The 21460-nt window shown below is 42.7% G+C and overlaps 1 protein-coding gene across 1 annotated transcript; it reads left to right on the top strand.

Moving 5' to 3' along the window:
* The first annotated feature begins 124 nt into the window (after nt 1-124).
* On the top strand, nt 125-21045 carry LOC311421002 (uncharacterized protein). Its single transcript, XM_084492498.1, has 5 exons — nt 125-168; nt 2075-2120; nt 5334-5543; nt 6392-6640; nt 20489-21045. The coding sequence occupies exons 3-5, from the start codon at nt 5360-5362 to the stop codon at nt 20506-20508; spliced, it is 453 nt and encodes a 150-aa protein (XP_084348624.1). The 5' UTR covers nt 125-168; nt 2075-2120; nt 5334-5359; the 3' UTR covers nt 20509-21045.
* The last annotated feature ends 415 nt before the right edge of the window (nt 21046-21460 follow it).

Here is a 21460-nt window from a genome sequence, read left to right as displayed (position 1 = left end):
GGGCTGCAGTGGTTTTGCAACGGGGCTGCTGCTGTTTTCCTGTGGTGCTTTTAAAAGGTCCCAGTAAGGCGCTTTGCCTTTACACCCTGTTTTTTTTCTGGGATCATTACTTTTTAGATAAACATGCCCATCCTTTGCTGTTGCTGTCTCTCATCGTCTCCAGAAGAGGTAAGAAAGCAACTTCGGGGCATGACAAGATCTGCAGCTGCCCGTGCCCGAGCTGCAGAGCTGGGAGAAGGAGAGTCTAGTTGGGACGGAGGGAGACAATTACCCGTGGCGGGGACCAGACTAAGCCCAGTGCCCCTTGGCAGGAGGAACAGAGGGGCAGCACCAAGCCCCCTGCACTGACCCAGTGGCACCTCAGGCCCTGCTCCCTCCTGCTGGCAGGGTCCCACGTGCAGCCCCCTCCAGATCCACCACCCCCAGCTTTCTGCGGACCTACAAGGATTTCGTAATGCACCTGGCAGAGCCAGCTGGCCACTGCTCTTACACAGAGGGGCCTAATCCTGCTCTGTGGGTCCACATGAGGGTTAAGGAGGCAGTGACAGTGCCTTGATTAACAAGTTTTCTTTGGTACTCTTTTTCCATATTTAAAAAAGCAGGTTTTGCCTTAATTTTTCAAGGGAGAGCATGTTCCGTACTAAATAATTTTAACAGTGACATACTCGCCTGATGTATTAACACATAAAATATTCCTAAGACAAATTTTGCTGATTGTCCGCTGATTTTCCAATCAAGAGGTAGAGCTAATACTGCTATTTTTAAGTTGCCATCATGTTTGCCTGTTAGTTCACTGTCACAAACCAGCGTTTCAATCTGAATGTAGTTGCTATTATAGATTTCAAAATCATAATGAAAGGCTTTATTAATATTTTGAATTTTGTGTATAAAGGCCTGAAGTCTTAGCTCTCAAGTGAGACTTTTATTTTTTTTTATTATTTTTTTTTTTTTTCTGCAAAATTTGCTATGTAGTTCTCAGAATTACTGTTCAGTACCTGAACTGAACTGGACTCAATGCCAAATAGGTAAGATTTAGTACCCTCAGCTTGTAATTAGAAAAAAGGGGGGAAGAAAGAAAGAAAAACAAACAAACAAACAAACAAAAACCCACAATGAAACAAACAAACAAACAAAAAAAGACAAAGAAAAAGGAAAAAGAAAAACAACAAAAAAGAAAAGCAGAAAAAGAAATGGAGGCATTGGGAGCATAGAATGGGAGCTAATTTCTTTAACCTTTCTCTTTTTTTTTTTGCCTTTTAAAGACTTCCTGAACTGACTGGCAAATGCTTTTTCCAGCATTTCATCCCAGGACAGGCTGGGAAGCTGGAGGTAGGATTTGGTACAGGGAATTATGAAGTGTGCAATGTAGTGACGATAGGCAGATAACAGCTTCTGGTGGTAATACCAGGGAACATAACGGAGGCTAAAACCAGAAAAAGCCTTCTCTGCTTAACCAAGGATCGGTAAGAGAGGTTGGTGCCAGCAGAGCATCAAGCATCACCTGATAGATTACCTTTGATTGCTGCTCAGGGTTCAGGCATTGCCTGTTCTCCAAGGTAGCCAAGCATGAGGAAAGCATTTGGATGTTGGCTCAGAAGCAGACGGACGGCGAGCTAACAAGGTTCCTGCTGGTGGAGATGCAAAAGATGTAGGGAAACTTATACAGACTGGTGGGAGAGGTGAGAGAAACCAGCATTTTGCCCTGCTCAGAACTTTCCAGACCTGATTTTTAACGGGGATTTGGATGTAAAGTTTTCCCTTCTTTGGGCCACATGGTTCATACATTTTCGGAATGTGAGGTCCATCTGATGACTTATGACTGAAAGCAAAGTGGGAGGTGGTGGGGCCCAGCCACACAGCAGTGTGAGGCAACCCTGGTCCCTGGGGATGTGTCCGACCCAGCCAAACCCTCCTGTTTCCTTGGTCTGCTTGAGAGCCCCTTGCCCTTGGAGTGCGGTGTTTGCCTCTGGAGAATATATCGTCTTCTGGGAAAATGTCACAGAAACTGTTGTGTAAAGTGAGCCAATTCCTCCTCCGTTGAAAACGACATCATAGCTTTCTTTCTCCTTCACAGCGGGAACCTCTTCCTGTAAATACAAGACAGCCCTGTCGAAACATTGGTAATAAGATTTTAACTATTTTCTTTGGAAGTTTCACCCCCCTCGCCCCCTTCTTTGTGGATAGTGGTTAAAGTGATAATTAGTAAATTCTGGTACTCATCCAAAAATGCTCCAGTGCTGAAATTGTACACAGGCACACAAGAAACACGTGTACACAAATTGTCAGCACCCCACTTTCTGCCATCAGTAGAAACAAAAAATAATGGCGCAGACCCCCTGCCAGCGACTGTAAGCATGCAGTTATAAAAGAGTATGTTAAATGGTAATGACCTCACATTTAAACAGTGCTTTTCATCCAGAAGAAACCTAACTGCTTTGCAAACTGCCAAGGCTTTCTGAAAGTCACTGCAGGGCTGGAATGGGTGGTCACTATGGGACAATTTAGGACAGGAAGTGAAAAATACTAAAATTCAGTAGAAATTGAAGAAAATGCAGGGATCCCCCAAAATTGCTTGTTTGCAAGAAATAAAGATTAAAGAAGAAAAAAAAAAAAAAAAAAAAAAAAAAAGAAAGAAAAAAGAATATGCAATGAGTTATTTATATGACATAGAAACTCCAGTGAAGATCAAAATAATGTTGTATGAGCAAAAGGCATATAACAAAATAGGACATTTTTTCCAGCCCAATGAGTTGGATGTGCTGACTTTACAATACTGCCTGTGAATGTTCATTTAGAGGAGTGTGCAAGGACAGTTTCCATTTGTAATGCTAACTTAGTCATAAATCTTCCAACCCAAGTCCAGCTCTGTGCCATTCACTCATGTAAAAAGTTCTCAAAGATTTAAGTAAAGTGTTGGTGGGGTCACAGGAGGGGAAATAAAAGGAATCTTATTCAGCTGGCTGAAAGAAACCTGAAAAAAATTGAACTTCTTGAAAAAGAAACTTAAAAGCTAGTATTTTTTCAGTTTGTGGGAGATGCGAGTTGGGTGCTGGCAGTTTTCCTGTGTGGGCCAACACACCTTTTCTCACTGCATCCCTTGCAATGAGCCCCAACCTCCTGTCTTATGGGTGGGAAATGGGGCATCGCAGGACTCAATGACTAAAACTGAGAGAGCTGAAATACCCTTCCAAGAAACACCGAGGTGGTCTTTCTGAAAGCAACTGTTTAGGCTTTTAATTGAATAGTTTACCTCTAAGTAAAGACAAAAAAAATAATGTTTTCCAGGATATATATATATTTTCAAATAGAAGTCTAACTTTCTCCAGAAAACTAGACATTTGAATATTTTATTTTTCTTAAAGACTCATGTTCCTGTCAAAGACAAGTCCTACTTTTCTAGTGGGAAGGAGGCCAAGAACTTGTACTGAAGAGAGTAAGCTATGGGATCAATAAGTCCAGAATTACGCCCTGAACTGTTTCTTAAATTACATGTACACAATACATTTCAGGGTAGTCCAATGAAGTATTTGTTTTTTCATTGACTCTACTTTAAATAAATTTTATAGAACTAAATGGAATTTGATAGAAAACAATTTCTCCTTTTATTTTTAATTTTTATTTTTATACTGTTGTAAATGTGAAGGAACATGGAACATGATGATCTTCTGTGGCACCACAGAGAACAAATTCTTCATTTCTACTTATCATTAGGATCCATCACTTTATTGGGAAAAAAAAAAAAAAAACAACAGAGTTCCCTCCCTGCTTCCCCTCTTTCTTTCTTTTTGCTAATAGGAAACTTAGACACAGAAGAGCAAAAGAGAGAAGCAAAACAAAGCACACTCAGCATTAATTTGGCAACAGGGAAACTTACTAAAACAGATTTTATTGTTTAAAACCGAGACTTGAAGTTTTCCCTCTATAAAAAAACAAACCTCTCTGACATTTGCTGGAAATACTGCTAGCGAATGGATCATGTATTCCATTGCGCAGGAGATGCAATTAGATTTCTGCAGGTTTGTAAAACAAACTATGTCCTAGGAGCGCTGTCATGGAACCACTGCTCTGATTTCCAGTTGGATAACTGAGCTTTTAATTAGGGCTCCAGTGGTGCAACCGCTTTGCAATTTCTAAAGCTACCTAAGGGATTTGAATGTCAAATTCTAATTATGATTATTGTGAACGGAGCATGCTCTAAGAGGCTTTGAAACTTTTGGCCTATATCTTCACTTTGTATAACACGGAAGGATTTACTTAGCAGAGAAAAACTTTAATCTACTATAGGTATGAAAAATTACTGGACTAGATCCTCTGCTACTGTAAATCAACATATTTTATCCAATTTCAGTGGAGCCGGGATGATTTTTAGCCCCATAAGAGCCACTGTCTTTTGTTTTCCTGGCAAATGGGAGCCTTGTGGAGGCCACATGAAACCAGCTCTATACTGAGGGCTTCTTTGCCTTCCCCCTGAAGCATCTGGCATAGTGATATCACACTTGCTGTGTTGGAAAGCTTTTCAGTGTGATCTAGTCTCCTACCTGATAACAGATTATGTGTTTCTGCTCACTATGGGGAGTTCTTTGACTGTATGGCATTTCCAGAAACTTGCAGGGAATGAGATGGATGATTCAATAGTCAATTTACATTTCCAAAAAAAAAAAAAAAAAAAAAAAGAAAAAAAAAGAAAAAAAAAAGAAAAAAAAAAGAAAAGAAGTCATTGCAATTTTTATCCCGCTTTGGAAATTCTTAATACAGACTGTTTCAACCATTTCAGTGATCCCCCCAAAAGGCAAAGGGCTTTGCTAAGAAATTTCTGGGACTCTCTTTTTCCTCTTGTAAAGGTTTGATTTCTGCAAAGCAGCATTTGTGACTAGGGGACCAGGGGAGTATAAAAATCCCAAAAAATGCATTTCATGGAAAATTCCCAGCTAGCTACACAGGTAGCATGCTGGGCACTCAGGGGATCTGGCTTTACTTCCCTGCTCTGTTCAGTGTGAGACGTGGGAGTATTGCTCAGGGTAAGAGTTTTCAAAAAACCCCACGTTCCAAGTTGGCTTAAACTTCTTCATCTTCATAAAGGTGAATGGTCACCTACCTCCTGTTACTTTCTCAGACTGCCAAGAAATCCAGTTTAGGAATGACTGATGAGGGCAGCCAGTGGTAACCAAAGAACTCCCAAAGGCAAACGAAGGGCCTGTAGCTGATCACCGCTCGCAAGTCAACTTCCCATGCTCATTTCAAACAAGTTTTCATGCTCCTTCACCCCTTCCCCAAGTCCCTGGTTGATTTATTCTATTGCTGCCTAAATGCCTTTGGGTTTTTAATTTCCTCAGGGGTCTTCAGTAAGGAGGGGACCCTCATGCTGAAGCTGGTGAATGTACGTGCCATCGACACCCACTTCTCAGATATCGCTAAAACATTCAACAAGCAGCACAGTGATCACTCTGCCATGATGAGGGCTGCCCAAAAGATGAAGGAGGTTTCTGGCTGTGCTCCCACTTCTAGTCTTACAGCCTGCATAGAGACAATGCAGCAGGAGCATGGTAAGCAGACCAAAGGTAAAGATTAAATGAGGCCAACTTTAAAATAATCAGAACCATTCAAGTTGCCATCATTGTTATAGGGCTGCTGTGTCACAGCACCTGTGTCCGGAGCCTGCTCAGAGCCCGAATCACTGCTCCTTCGCATGCTGTATGACAGAGTATAGATTATTTCACATTTCATGGAGATCCCGGTCATTTTTACAGCTTGTTTCTACTTTATGTTACCATGTAAAGTTTCCAAATGGGCTGACTGATTCTGAGGACACATCATGAGATCTGGCTTAGCAGTGCTACTTCATGTGGCACTAAGGCCAGCCCAGCTATGCGACATCAGCCTTTGCCATACCACAGAACCAGCCCCGAAACACAGGGGACAGAAAAGCCACAAGTTGGTGGCCCTGATCAGAACAATGAGGTGTCTCATAGAAGATTAGGATGGATTTGCAGTACGCTTTTCAGAAAAAAATCACCCAATACCCTATGCTTTTCACTACTTGAACAAAAGAAAAGATGGATCAAATTGAACCAGGTGGAAAGACTATTGATTTCACCGGAGGGAAGCCACAGTATCAGGGCTCATTTTGGCCCTGTCTGCTCAAGGAAGTTATGCGGAGTCAGTTGGCTTGCTGCTGGCAAATGCCTCTACTATATAATGCAGGCACGCAGAGCAGCCACAGTGATAAGGAAACTGGAAACAAGCTTATTTTATGGATGCCTTTCACAGTCAGTCACTGGAGAGCTTATTGTTTCATGTGCTTAGTTTTGCAGAAACAAAAGTGCTCAGACATCTCTTTGTTGGACTCCAACCAGATGCAAGCCACAGGATAGACCTTGTTTTGTCTTTTCAGGTGCCTGCACCGTGCAGGTGCACATGGAAGGCTATAGCTTTTTCCTCCTTGTGAAGGACAAGAAAGTGCCTGACAAACTGAAGCAGGCCCAGCAGCAGGTGGGGGAGCTGAGTCGTTCCACAAAGCGTGTCCTCGCGAGAAAAACGAGACTCCAGGAAATGATCCGCTCGCTGCTCCAGAGCCAGGCTCAGCTGGAGGAGAGGATCAAAACTGCAAACCCCGAGTATCTGGACCAGGTACGCCTAGAAGGTAATCTGAGAGAGAACATCGAAAAAATCAGTCTGGCCAAGGAGCTCTCAGAGCAGTATGATGAAGCTGCCAGGAGCATTTTGAGGGAAATGGCCCAGCTAGCTGGCTTGAATCTGGAAGGGGCTCCTTAAATAGGGGCCAAATAGATGTTTATTACCTGCCACACATACAGAGCAATAGCTTAGAGGATGCCTGGGTGGTCAATTGGCTTGGGAGTGTCGTTAAATAGCACTCAGCAAATGACTTATGGGTGGCTGTGTGCCTCAAGTCCATTTTATTCAATTATGAGCAGAAGGATGTATCTGGAAAAGGGATATTTTTTTCTACCTGAAGCATTAACACAGGTGGACAGAAAGTGACCTCTTCAGTGTGGCGTCTTAAGTCAGCCTTTCTGCACTAATGTAAAGAAAAATATTCAGTACCTGACCAAAATAAGAGCAATTTGCTCTGGAAATTGGTAACATTTCCATCCCTACATAATAAATGAGTGACTGTGGTGGAAAAGTATTTAGGGTGACCCACAAGGAATCTAAAAACATGGGGTCAAATCCTGCAGAGCACCCAGCTGGGGTCATGGCAACGGTAGCAGGGATGAAAGCAGTGCTCTGCCCCGTGCCATGCACTATTGCTGGCAGGAACACTGTGCTTTGGGGCAAAGACATTGGCACAGGCATAGGGGGGCAGATGGAGGAGATCAACCTCGGACCAAGATTTCAGGGGAAAAATGAAATAAATCAGGAAACAAGGTCTGTCAGCTTTCCACCCAGAGCCCCCACACTCCCACTACTGGCAGCCTCAATGAATGGCAGAGAGAAGCCTTCCCTTCAGACACCCTGCAAAACGTGGGACAGTCGCTCTGAAATAATGACCAGCCTGGTTAACTGTATGCTGTGACACAGCCTTTGAGGAGGGCTGGGTAACCCGGCACAATATGGATGCCCAGCACCGAAGCCTGGTTCGGAGCTGGGATGGTGCGAGTGGGGAGGGTTGGCTGGTTTTTGCAATGCTGGACCTGTTTGGCAGTCAGAAAACTTATTGAATTCATCACATTTTTTAAGGGTGAGGGAAAGAATAGAAACCACGAGTGCAATCCTACCCAGCACCACAAATAACTACAAAGGGAGCCTGACCTCTGGGTTTTCAGGCTGTCTCTGCTCTGCCCAATATTAGTGTTTTAAGTCCCTGTTCTGTTTGCCTCTGCTTATCCCCAAAATACGTCAGAAACTCCCAAGAGAGTTTTCTGGCCTTAAATGGCCTCGTACTTCCTTCAGGCCTCCATCTGCTCATGCGCCCACAGGGCCCGTGGGCAGCGTGTTTCTTTGCTCTCTGCCAGTCTCTCCCTCTCCCTACCCATTAATCTCTGTCCTGCCAGAAATCCAATTTAGACATTTTTAGGAGCTTCAGCCTGTCCATTGGCTAGGCATATGTTTTTCATGAACTTATCAAACTCAGCGAAGAAATTTGTAACTTTATTTCTATTTTTTTTCTAATATAAATGAAAGCAAGTCCCTCTATAATCACATCAGGTAGAGTGTTTGGTCTCCCTACCTCTGCTCAACACAAGGGTTTCTCTCCAGACATATACTTCTTTCTATTCATTTCATTTTTTAAGGAATTTGTGGAAAAGGTTCATTGCCACAGACATTTCCTGCCACTCACCTGATAAAATCTTGAAAATTACAGCAATGCTTCCAGTAGGCCCTGGGTCAATCACTTCTCAAACACACTGACATTTTAGCTGCCGGGGGCTTCAAAAGTTTTCTCTACTCCCAACTTTTTAGAGCACCAACTTCTCTAAACACTGTTATCTCATTCCTTTTTGTTGGAAAAGAAACTGAGATCTTGTAAGGTTCCCTGTCCTCTGCACAGGACAGCAGTGGTCAGGGTATGGTCTTCCCCAGGACTGAAACCCATTCTCCTGGGACAGAAGTGGGTGGGTGACCACATGGAGGATAAACTTTCCCTCATACAGCTTTTGATAACAGTGGAATATATCTAACACCACTTGGTCATGCATCCTGGCAACACCGATGTTGTTCCCACACATCTGAGGAGCCAACTGAGCTACAACTCCAGTGCAGCTTTCCTGGGGCTTGCAGAGTATTTAATGGAACATATGTAATCTATATTAGCCTTACACGTCCGGGAAATCTCATATAGACTTCTGCCGCTATTGTTACACTCAGACACACCACAAACCTCATAATGTCTGTGGTTGATCCAGTCCAGTGCACTCAGACGTGGACGTTTCCAAATAGCCCTTAGACATTTTGGAATGCGTGGCATTCCTCTTCTGCCATTTCCCACGTGGGAGCGCTCACTCACCTGATGGAGGCTGTGACCCTAAAGCATCTAAGCCAGGCTTGCAGCTACCCTGAGACCAAGCTGCTGATCAGGCCTGCAGAGGAGTTACTCTAGCTATTGGAAATGTAAAAATAGAATATTTCTTTATCCCTTTGGGTTACTAAATGAAAAAAAATCTGTTTTGTAAAAATTAAATGTTTTGTGAACTGAAGGATTAAAGAATGGATTTAATGGATTTTTTCATAAATGTCTCATTTATCAAAAACAATAATAAATTTTTGTTTGAAGACCCATTCAGAATTGAGACAAATTTTACATTCCTAAAGCCACTAGGAAATACAGCTGTTTGCAGGTTTTGGAGCTTTTCATCTGAACATCTTTACTGGAATCAAATTAGTGTGGTTGCCTTTATAAATAAGTATTAATCAGAGTAAGGGTTGCAAATATCTGACCCATCATAGAATTGGAGTCTGGTTTCTTTCTTTATGTCCATGAAGTGAAGAAACAAGAAGATATATTTGGCAGCAAAATACTATCCTGAACTTTGGAAATTTGTATTTTTTGCTTCATTTTCTTCATTCTGTGCACTATAGATAGCACTTCTCCCCGATTTGCATTTGTAAAATGGAAATGTTTCATGGCAGTCTTGTGAAGAAAAACATACTAAAAACTCACGAGGTCCTCAGGTACTATTGCAATGCAGGAATGAGTGTCTTGTAAACCTCAGGTGGCCAGACAGAAGAAGCCCTGGTGACAACAGAGCCTCAGGAAGCTCCTTCAGTTCAAATAAACACCCCAAACCAGTTGCTTAGACACTCTATTGAAAACCTGCAAAACAAGGGTGGAAACCTCGTGAGCTGTCTGTTCAGGTTAGAAATCGGAAATTCTGTATCACAGTGTTACAGCTCCTCTCCTCATGACCATGACTAAGGAGTGCAAAGTCTGCATCAGAAAAAAAATAATAATAAAAAAAAAAAAATAGAGAAAGTGAATCTGGGCAACCTCACCAAGAAAAAGTTTCTAGAATTTTTGAGAAAGTGTTTGGGGGTGGACTTTGGCATAAATCTTGGAGCCTGAAGCATGCCAGAAAGCCTCCATACTGAAAACCTGCACCATTTTTCCCTTATCACATTTGCACTTTGTTTTTAAGCACTGCAGGATCATGTTGCTGACCTGTGTCTGGAGCAGAAGGTGGGACCTCCATTGCTGCTTAGTCTTTCTAGGAAAAAGGGCACTGTAGGAAAACATTTGGATCCCTAATTGGCCTCATTAAAGAAGCTGGCCATCTGGACCCCACTCATTCTAATTAGTCATCAATAGGGCGGTGATTTGGTCATAAAAAAAAAAGAAAAAGAAAAAGGAAAAAAACAAGAAAAAAAAACGCCACCTCCACTTTCCTCGTCCTGCCTTTACGCAGAGCTATTACACATGACTCCCTGCTCGCAGCCTGGAGCGGGTGGATGTGTTCTCACTCAGCAGCCATCCACCCCGGCTTTCGCGGGCCAGCAGCTTGTTTCTTGGCACGGCCACTAAACCTGAGCCTGTAAACTGCGGCAGTCTGGAAAGGATGGAGCTAAATATGGCAAAGAAACCAAGAGCATGTGATTACCCCACCCTTCACTTGTAACTCCGTCTGGTATCCGCACTTCCAAATGTCATTACTGTGCAGAAATCCCTGGATAACACACAGGGAAGGGCTCCAGGCATTGCCAAAGCACCTTTAAAATTCTGGGGTTATTAACAGGCACCCACGTATTTCCAAGCAATTTTCCTTTGGTCAGTATTACTTGGTCCTCATACAAGAAGGGCAGTTCAGGAGAAGGGGAGGTAGATGGGCTGAATGACTCTTGCTGCTGCTTTTATGATTTCCAGCTTCTCGTGCTCCATATACTCCCTTTGACTCACTCAGTTCCTATCCAGGTAGAGTCGCCAGGACACTTCTCTGAGATGGAGCCTCCCCATTTCAGCCCATCCTGAAACAGGACAAGCCAAAACAATTACAGAAACCACAGAAAGGTGTCTCAGTGAGTGTAAGTGCTCAGGGAGCTTTAAGCAGAGCATGGTTTGCAGTAATAGATGGGCAAAACTAGAGAAAAATGGCAAAGATGGTTTCATTCAGCACCAATGGTACATCAAAGGATGAATCACCTGTGGGTGGTCTTAAAAGCAGAGGAACTTCTAAGGTCATCTTCACATTCCCAAACCTATCACCTCCTTGTTCTGTGCCTCTCTAAATATCTCACCTCCCTTCTCCCATCTCATATGGAGTTCTTTTTTCCTGTTCTTTGGGGAGCGTTCAAAAAATCGTGTATTTAGGGAATGGGCCTGAAAATGTCAATGCCGTATATGCACAGTCCAGTAGGTAGGTGAAAAGTAGCAGGCAGTTAAGGGGAGAACTAAATGCCATCATTTTGTACAGCTGCTATAACCCAGCTTGGTCCAGAATAGCTGTCTAAAATGAGTGGCAGATCCAAAGCTGTAGCTGGGCTACATGAAAAGGTGGAGGGAGGCTGTTGAATCAAGAGAAAGCTGACTTGGCCACCCCATATGTTTTACAGTTAATCTTGTATCTGGGCTGAGGAAAAATCCCCCTTGAAACTAGTCTTTAGTTGGCCAACAAAGGCCCTGGGTTGCTAGACACCTTATTAATAATATTCTTCTGTAGTAGGGGGATGTAGTTCTTTATAAAGATTTATTAGTCATTATTATTTTCACAGAAGCTTTAATGTACAGTAAAAGACCTATAAAGACAAGCAACCAAAGGAACTCATCTATTTCACACTGATGTGCACCAAAAGAAAAAAAAGTTCTTTTTTTTTGTTCTTTTTTTTTTTTTTTTCTCCCTTAAATAATAATAAAACAAAGAGCTTTCAGGAGCAGCAACAGCAGAAGGCTAATGTAAAGTGATATATTTGAGACCCAAGAGGATGGTGTAACTTACTCTTGCCTCTGCGGCCTGTTTATTGTGTTTGTCTGGTTGCCCTGGGAACCAGCTCACGCCGTTTCACTTATTTTATAATGTTCCTGTAAATGTTAGGTAGGGCCGGGATTTATTATACACTGTCAACACCTAAAATGGAACGCGCCGCTTAGTGTCGGTTATTTGGCAAGATGCCTTTCCAGGCTCCCTTAAAAAAAAAAAAAAAAAGTCTTTCTTGCACATATATATGTGTGAGTGTGCATGTGTGCATGTGTGTATGGGCATTGGCATCCAAATAAATAAAAATAAGCCCTGTATGCTTTCCAGAAGCCTCTGCCCAGGGACGACTGATGCTGGGTGGCAGGAGGGCTGGGCTAAGGGAACATCTGGGCGAGGAGCAGCCACGGACCTGCAGTTGGGTGGGATCTATGACTCACATTATTTGCGTGAGGTGAATATTTAGGGGATGGGGAAGGCGTGTTTACCAGGAGTGTTTATTATCCCTAAAGAAGCAGTGCGATCCCATTGCTGCTGTCCCCAAAGACCTCTGTTAATTCGGAGCGATGAATCATCAGAATTATTAGGGCTGGAGCAAGCTGCTTTCCTTTTCTTCCCTCTCCTCCACCAGTCCCTCAGCATGACGGAGCAGATTTGATTGCAGACTAGTGGGTGTGAGGCTTATTTTTTAATTTGCCTTTTTTTTTTCTTTTTCCCTTGGGTGGTACCTCTCAGACTAACACATGGTGTTTAACCAAGAAGACTATTAACCTCTTAAATGCTCGCAAACAAATTCAGCAGGCATCCCAAAGCCCTGAAATGCATCTCTCTAAACCTCACCACCTTCTCCTTGCTCCTGCTCCCAGCTGCAGCCCTATCTGCAGCCTCTCCATTCTCACATCCCAAGCGTGGGGTCTCCTCTCCCACCTCTGGCTTTCCTTCACTCAGAAGCACGTGTCCCCACATGTGCCGGGGGGCCGCTGCCATCATCCCTCCGGTCACCCTTTGTGATGCCAAGTGCCACATCTGCACCAGCTCCTCCTTTCCCTTTCGCCCAAACGAGATGGATTCATGCAGTGATTTGGTATGACTGCGAGTGCCTTGCTTGCCAAAAAAATGCTCACTCTGGCCACTGGTAGTCAGCTCCGCTCCCCATGTGGTTTGCCTCCAGACTTCCAAGGGGATTTGGATTCAGTGGTGAGTGGCGACTGCTCTGGCTAAAATCATGGGCCAGGTGAGGAGCTGAGGTGGGTCCATCGATGAGTAAAAGCCAAGAAAAGTGGCTTTGTTCCTCCTCGTGCTTGGGGCTGCTTCTGACCCGAAATGTTCCCTCCTTGGCATGAAGCCTTCCACCACTGAACAGCTCCAAGGCCAAGGAAGACAGCCAGCACCCAGAGCATTAAACACGATGGGATTAGGCAGTGCCCTGAGACTGAAGGTACAGAAGATGGAGGATCTCCAAAACATTTAAGGATGCTAATGGAAAAAAGCAGAGCCTGGGACAGGATGGCTGGGGATAGCAGTTTTAAGGAAGAAAGTCGGATGAGGAAAGTTAGGCTTGATGGTCCAAGGCTGCATAGTGTGACTTTTTTATTCAATCAGAAGGAGCTAAGGTTGTTGAATTTATTTAGGAAATATTAAAGGTTAGGATTTCTATTTCCTCTGTGATGCTAACTAATTTAAATCTTAATTCCCCACTTAATCTGCCTGTGAGGCAAAACTAGAACAAAACATAATTAATTCATATTTGCAACGTGACCTGAGATCCTTGACTATAGACTTCATAATGATAGACTATGGTCTCAGTATGGTTTGTATGTGATTTCTGTGAAGATAAGCCAGTAAAACTGGACTTCATTGGTTTGTTTCAGGCAAGAAGGTGGATAGATAATAGAAAGATGAGAAGAGAGAAAAATCTTTCTTGTAGATATTTTGGAAGGAAGCAGATGTTGTGTATAGAGGTCTGTTTCTTCCTAAAACTTCTGTGCATGCAAGTTAGCTCTTGGAATAATCATCAGCAGCAACTCCTTCAAAGACATTTACCTGAGCCACATGCAATACAAATATCCATGTGCACATACCCTTGCCTATCTCAATTTCAGGGAATTATTCCATATGTAATTAGTGGCATTTTTATTTTTTTTTAAGAAAAATGCAACAGTTAAAGAAAAATTAGAATGACAAAAGATATTTTTAATGACCCTAAGATGGAATGTATATGACAGTGACAAGAGTAACTTAGTGAAATCACAGCTGCTCCTTTTAATTGCCTCCTAATTTGCTCTCTGGTGCTGGTAATTGGAACAATTTGCCTGCAGAACCCTGTGAGGTCTCAGATGTTAATTGATTTTGTCTTGCTTAATCAGCCCCACAAGAAACAGAGCCTATTTCACTGACGGTTTTAAGCTTAGTCCTGTGATTTTGTGATACACTGGGCAGAAAATGTACCTACCCACACAAATCATCTATTGACCAAACTTAGATCATGGGACTGAGCTAGTTCCCTGTAGTGGAAGCCGAAGCACCTCTTTTTCGTATTTTGATCCTGAAAAATACCTCAGATGAAACTGCTCAGCATTAGTATATGTATCAAATATAACAAGGTGATACCTGAAGTTTATTCCAACTCAACCAGCCCTAAAAAAAGTAGTGTTTGCAAGCATTTTTCTTTCTTGTGCTTGGAGGCCAGATAAATTTTAATGGAAATAAATCTCTTCCTTGCATGTGTAGCAAAAGAGAATATATCATATAATGGGCTATTTAATTTTCTTTTAGAAAAGCATTCAGGTTCTTAGTGTTGTGATTTAAGGAGGCTCTGTTATTTTATTTCAGGATAATTTATTATATTATTGTTATCTTGCACAGAAAAATAATGGAAGAGATCTCACAAAATGCCGGTGTGCTTCACAATAAGGTCACTATCTGGGAACGGAAACCACCTTCAGTGCATGATAGCACATTACCAAATGCTTGAAATGTTATTTCTGAACTGTGTGAGAGTAGGTGAGGCTTAGAAGCCACTTTCACTGTGTTGTTAAACCTTTGTTTTGCCACTTCCCTCATGCAAACCAGACGTAGCTGCTGGCTTAGCATCACGCTAGCACTTCCTCTGCTATATCCATCAGGTTTATGCAGGTTTTGGTATGGGACAAGCGTTGTGGCCTCTAGACAATTATGCCTTCCTCCCCTCTCTGCCATCCCAAACACACCTGGCAGAGTCAAGCTATGGCTGATGTAGCCTTGCCTTTCTTCTGCAGCACTCAGAAGCAATCAGAGACACAGGGAAACACAGCAAACCTCAGTGAGCATCATCAGCAGAGGGGGAATGTCCACACCTGTGTGCATCCAGCTGTGTCTCAATTGGTGGCAGAGCTGTTTTATGTTCATTCAGATCTCCATCAAATCCAAACCTTTAAAGCTGCTGTGGTCCAAGCACTCCTGTCATAAGAGTTATTTTGATGTTCTAAAATCCCCCATTGTCTCTATTTTTTATGCAGTCTACCCTGTTTACTAAAGCCTTTATCATTTCGCTATTCCTATGCATTAAGTGGTATTTCTAAGGCGCTTTTCCTTGATGAGAGCAGCTAGATCAGTAGTGTATCTTTTCCATGAACACAGTTCATGGGTCCTTCCCCACTAATGCCTGTGCTGGACTTCAAGCCAACGAGGACAACTACCCCCTTAACTAAAGCAGAGGCGTGTTTGCTGCATCAAGCCCAACTGCCGTCACCACACGTTCCTTCAGCATTGTAAATTTCCATTTGCCATTACCCACATTTCTTAAAAGGAAGTAGATTGTAACTCTCTAAAGATTTATAGTTTCTTTCTAAAATATCTATCATTTTAAACGCAGCGCTGCTGCTGACATTCACCGAACTGCCATAGATAGACTGGTAAAGTACTTAAAAAAAAAAAAAAAAAAAAAAGACATTACAATATATCCAGATATGTTTCAAGAACTTTTGTCGGGTATGGACTCACTTGGAGACATATTTCATAAAAACTGCTATTTACATTTCAGCTATATACTTTCTCTCTTTATGTCGTTTTCCATTGCTCTGGATTGCCAAGGCTTTTGCATAAATAGAAATTTTCCCTTTCGTCTCACCCCGCCGGAGCCGTGCGGCGGAGCCCGCGGGGCCACGCGTGACATCACCGCTTGTCCTCAGAAACACCGCCCGGCAGCGTCACAGGATTGACCTCAGGTGTTGGGTTTTTGGGTATAACCATTATTGAAAAGACAGCGGTCGAGATTTACTGGCTGGTAAGAGTTGATGATGATCAGAGATTAAGGGTGGGACTTTCCAAACAGTACGAGCCTTGAGCGCAGTCGAATTTGTACTCCATTACCCAGGAGCTTTTCAAGGCTCCACCCTAAATCTGTATGAAATTATTCTAGCGGCAAGGAAAGTATATTTACCTAATGTCAAATATTAAACATTACTGCCCATTAAAATATAGGCCTTCATTATATTTGGCCCAGTGCAGATGTGCAGCAGAGAAGGAGCAATTATCTTTCCCCACGCTGTGTACCTGGGCAGAGGAGCTGTCACTAATTCCTGGTGTCTGCCTGCGGATAACGAGCGTCTGCCTCGCGCGGCCCGTGGGGAAGTGAGCTACAGCTGCAGGCCGTAATTGCTTCTGAGAACCGGGCCCTTCATAATGCAAGTAAGCCAAATTGACCATGCAAAAAAAAACGATGCATCCAAGCTTGTGGGCACTTTGGAAAGTCGGGGCCAAAATAACTCCCTCCCTGTCACGCAGCGCGCTGCTGGCAGCCGCGGGGCTGGAACACAGACCTCTTTATTCCCAGCCCCTCGCGCCTGCTCCGAGCTCATCCCTCGCTCACGTAACCTGGCCTGTGTCGCTGGGGCTGCACCTCTTCCTTTTGTCACAGTTCTTGAAACTGCTCGGGCTTGCTCAGTATAAAGCAAAACCAAGAGGAGCCGCTCAGGCTGCGAGCACTTGGAGGAGCCCGCAGCGCCCCGGTGACACCAAGGAGCCCTCTCTGTGTGTGATGGGACTGTGGGAACCTGGCACGGCTCCACCGGCTGGGGACATCAGAGGCGAGGTGATGGATCTGGCCTCTGGATGGCAAGTGAGCCACCTCGGCTTGGATTTAGCTGACAGAGCAGGTCTAGGGGAGCGAGAAGGGGAACCTGGCAAGCCCAGCCCTGGGCCTGCTGCACCGAGGGTCACCGCGCATTGTGCACACCGAGTCCTCGTGCAGTGAGACATGAAAAGCCCATGCTGGCACGACTTCTTATTAAGCTTGCTCAGTGACACAGAAACTCTTTTCTCTTAAACTCGCTGAAAAGCTGTGGTGAATTTAGCTGAAAGTGCAAATTGCTGTTGTAACAATGAGGGATGTTCTTATTTTTCCCTGCTTAGATTTTCCTCCCATCTCTTTCCTTCTGACTCCTCTCTGCTTCCATCGTGAGGCTTTTTCCTAATAAAGCTGAGCTTAGAGAGGGAAATAGAGAGTCCCTGGATGTCTATAATGCACAAGCTCTCAATCCTGCTGCCCACAGGTTTGCAGAGTAGCAGAAAATCAGTCAATTTTGGGGTAAAGTGGGAATTGAAGCTCCCAAAATAAGGCTACAGAAAGACAAGCTTTCTACCCTGTTGGATGAAATCACAAAGACAGCAAAAGAACTGGGGACACGTAAATTGTGAAAACACATTAGTCCTACACCTTCCACCTCAATTTTCTGCCTTTTTCTTGTTAGAGTAATTTAAAGTCCATGTGGTTGTATAACTATGCTTTTAAAAAAAGTGATGAATGACAGCGTTTGAAGAAGCTGTTGGCTGTTTCACCCACATGCCACTGTTGGAAGCAAGAAAATATTAGCACAAAGCAAAAACGCAATGGGCTGTACAAAGTGCAGAGGAGTACCAGGCTTTAACCTGGCAAAACCTTGCAAAATCTCTCCTGCCCATAAATATTGGTTTCAGCTCACTGTGCAGATGAATGCATTACTCCATGCTCATGAAGACAAAACCTCCAGTGAAGCTAGCCGACCAACACTGAAATCGGTTGCATTGAGCCTGAATAAGAACGATTAACATGTAACTGAGGCTTTTGCTGAAAGAAATTATAGGACATAGCTACACAAGAATAAGGACCCTATTAATGTCAATGGCTTTTAAATTTTGCTGTCCCTAGTGAATAAACCCAACCCTCTGTCAAAAACTGTCCTAGTCAGCACCAGTTGAGTTTTTTTGTAGGGGATATTTCCTAGGAATGGAAAAGCAACCCTTATATCATGCAAATATGAGGAATAATTGAGCAAGAACTCTTTCCCCTGAAGCTGAGAAGTTTTGTTGGAGGGGAGCTGCTCGGGACTCTCTTTAGCATCGCATTCCCTACCAGACTGCAGCGCTCTGAGCAGGACAGCGCTAGCATAGGGCTAACACACAGCTCCTTGTTCCTGACATATAGGAAAAAGAAACACAGTGAGTAATCATCAGATAGAGAAGATAAAGTCTTATTTTCTAAACCAGAAATAGACATTCAGCACTGAACGGAGGCATGATCCATTCTGTTGTTTCTTTTGGAAATGGACCCTTGTAATAAAGTGAATGCGTCCCTTCTTGCTGTCAGGGGCTCCCAGCAGACAGGTTGTAATAAAATATAAAATTGAGGTTTTACCCCATAAGTACAATTGTTTGTCTCCCCCTGCTGATTTCCCAGCTCACTAGTGATATTATTTAAGATTACTTTTGAGATCTTCCTGCTGTTTGGCTGGATTAAGTTAAGAAATGTTCTTTAGAGGAACAAAGCAAAAATCATGGAGCGTTTCTAACTGTGGAAGACCCTGAAAGCCTTGCTGCCTACATTGCAATTGCAGTCTCAAAGACCTTGCTGGGTGAAATCTTCCCTGGCTTACTCACCATGTGTGAGAAAAGGAATTTTTTGACCTAATAGTTCATTAGAAACTTTCCTCAGAATGTTTCTCAGTTTCCACTACACTTCTCTGGGAAGTGTTCCTTAGGTCCAGGGTGGTATTTCTGCTTGAGATGTGCCTAAGAGCACTCAGGTCATCCCACAGCAGTCCACTAAGGGATGTTCAGATGGGGAATGTGATGGGATGAACCGGGGGAGCTGAGTCTGCTATATCCCAATGAATATCTTTCTCTTTTCTCCTACTGTCTGCGCAGGCAGGCCTGGAGGCAGGGAAGGATGGAGAGAAATAGGCATTTGAATTTGTCTGGAGTGTCTCACAGAATGTTAGAACATGATAAATATTCTACAAAAATTATAAGCAAGGGAAAGTACTGACCATCCCACTTAACCCCAAACCTATATAGTTTGGTTCAAAAGTTGCCTGAAGCACCCCAAAGCCATCTGCAGTAAAGAAATCCCTTGAGCTGATATAAAAAGAAGGGGTATCCCCGTGTCTTTTCAGTGACGCCTGCTTTGAAATAGTGATAGTCATACATGTACTGTAGCATTTTTCCAGGAAAACTGCAAAGGTTGTAATTACATAGTCTTCATAGACTTGGAAATGGTTTAAGAGTTTAATGGTTTAAGGTCTAGTCATTTCTGGCTACATATGATAGAAAGCAGAAAAAGAAAATGACTTTTTTACATATAATGACTTTGGACAGTAGTAGTAGACAATGTGTAGGTGAAAATTGAATTAAAAGCCTCATTCCTGTATCCCTTAGCCTTTTGAGGTTTAACATGAGATCACCATCATTGCTTTAATGAATATTTCTCCTTCTTCATTCATATTTTTTTTTTCTTTTTCTAAAGAGGGGACAACTGGGGAGGGAGATGTGGGGTTGGAGTACTACAGAAAAAGGGTGGCAACTAGAAGACAACAGTAGGCAGCATGAACTGCGTCTCGTTCCTGCTCATTTCAGAGGTGCCAAAGCTACATGGGACATTGTCATTATTATGGCTTAAAGTTGGCTAAGGTCACCCCGGTTCATCTGTTTTATACATTGGTAGCCTTCTACTTATTACTTGCCAAACAAACCTTTTTATTTTTGCACACGTTTATGTTGATTTTGTGGTTTCTGAAATTGGATTCTGGCTCCTACAGGCCTGTGTTTCCACGGCAACTACGGACCTTATCTGCTGCTGCTGTTTGGCAGACAGACAACAAGGCCTTTCAGTTTACTTCTCTCTCTTTTTTTTTTTTTATATATTATTTTCTTTAAAAACCTTTTTCTTCTTCATAATTTTCTCTTTTTTCCTCCTTTTTATTATTTTTACTTTTCCCAACCCCTGTCATTTAAAAATCACATAATTAATTGAGCACATCCTGTGCCACACGGGGCTGCCACGACTTTGAAGTCCCAATAGATCATTTTATAGAGCCATGGGTACCATTTTTTCCAGCACAGCACCAGGCGCCAGTGCGAGTGCTTGTGGAATTTAGCATATCCTACTCCAGGTATGATAAAGAAACCTTGGCACCTTCTGTTTGTTTTTACTAATTTCCTTTCCAAACTGCCTTTTCAATACAGAGGAAAGACCTCAGGACTTAAAGTTTGTTATTTTCTCTCCAAAGTTAGTCCCTGTTCCCCCTGCCTCCCTCCCTCCCCTTCCTTTAAACCAGACTGAACTGCTTCTTCGCTTGGTGGTAAGTTTTCTTTTTTTCTTTTCTTTTCTTCAGGAAAGTGTGGTCTGATTTAGCATCGTGTAGCTCGGAGCTGTTACTGATCCTATAGCAGCAGCGAAACCAGCCGAGGGGAAAAGACCCTGACAGGCTCTATTAACCCTTAAAAACAATAAATGATCTCATCACCTTCTCAAATACAGAAGAAGAAATAATAATGCAATAATTTACTTCAGTGAAGGAACAAGTCTTTTGGGGATTGATACTGAAATCTATCCCAAAAGACACTGTTGCTGGCACTAATGAAGAAGGGCTGCTTTTCCACTAAACTGAAAATAAACTGCAATGTCCCTCAGCATTGCAGGAGAACATGCATATACAGGCATGGATAGACATGTACTATGTGAAGAAGAGAGAGAAAGACAGAAGATGAGTGGAAACCTGCTAAATGAAATGAATATACAGGTGAAAAATAGCTGAGTTTCCTGACAGGAGGAAACTTTGAAGTGGCACCATTGTTCAGCCTGCATTTGAAACACAGGGCTTTAAAATCCCATAAAACCTTTTTTTTTTTTTAAAGAGTCAGGAACTTCTAGGGATGGGTTTAAAACTGCTCGTTGTCATGTATTTTTCCACATTTTGAAAAGGCAAACTTAATCACATGGAGTAGCTTTGTAGCGAGGAGCTAATTCAGGATTAATCCCTGCAGAATTACTGTCTTCTATTTAGAAAGGCGGACATTCTGTCTTACAAAGAATAATAGAAAAAGAGATCTTATATACAGACATATTAAACCAGCTTCTGACATCTAATGGGAAATTACATTTCTGTCAATGAGATCCAGAAGACAGTGTAAAAATCCTGTAGAAAAGATTTTATTCTCTCTGAAAATCTGAACAGATTTTAAATGATTTCTGGGCATGTTTATGTTTAATTTTTATAGAGCTACATTTATTTCATCACTACTCAGGGTCTTATTCAAACTCTCATGTTGTAAATGAAAAGATTTCCATTGATTCCAATGAGCTT

This window comes from Aythya ferina (genome assembly GCF_964211825.1).
Source record: "Aythya ferina genome assembly, chromosome: 18".
NCBI lineage: Eukaryota > Metazoa > Chordata > Aves > Anseriformes > Anatidae > Aythya > Aythya ferina.
Note: the sequence above shows the minus strand (reverse complement) of the source record. Positions and strands in the feature narration are given on the sequence as shown.

Coding starts and splice junctions, on each gene's coding strand:
- LOC311421002 (XM_084492498.1), top strand. CDS start 5,360: ATGCTGAAGCTGGTGAATGTACGTGCCATCGACACCCACTTCTCAGAT. Junction 5,544..6,391: donor GACAATGCAGCAGGAGCATG/GTAAGCAGACCA, acceptor TTGTCTTTTCAG/GTGCCTGCACCGTGCAGGTG. Junction 6,641..20,488: donor GGACCAGGTACGCCTAGAAG/GTAATCTGAGAG, acceptor TCTTTTCTTCAG/GAAAGTGTGGTCTGATTTAG.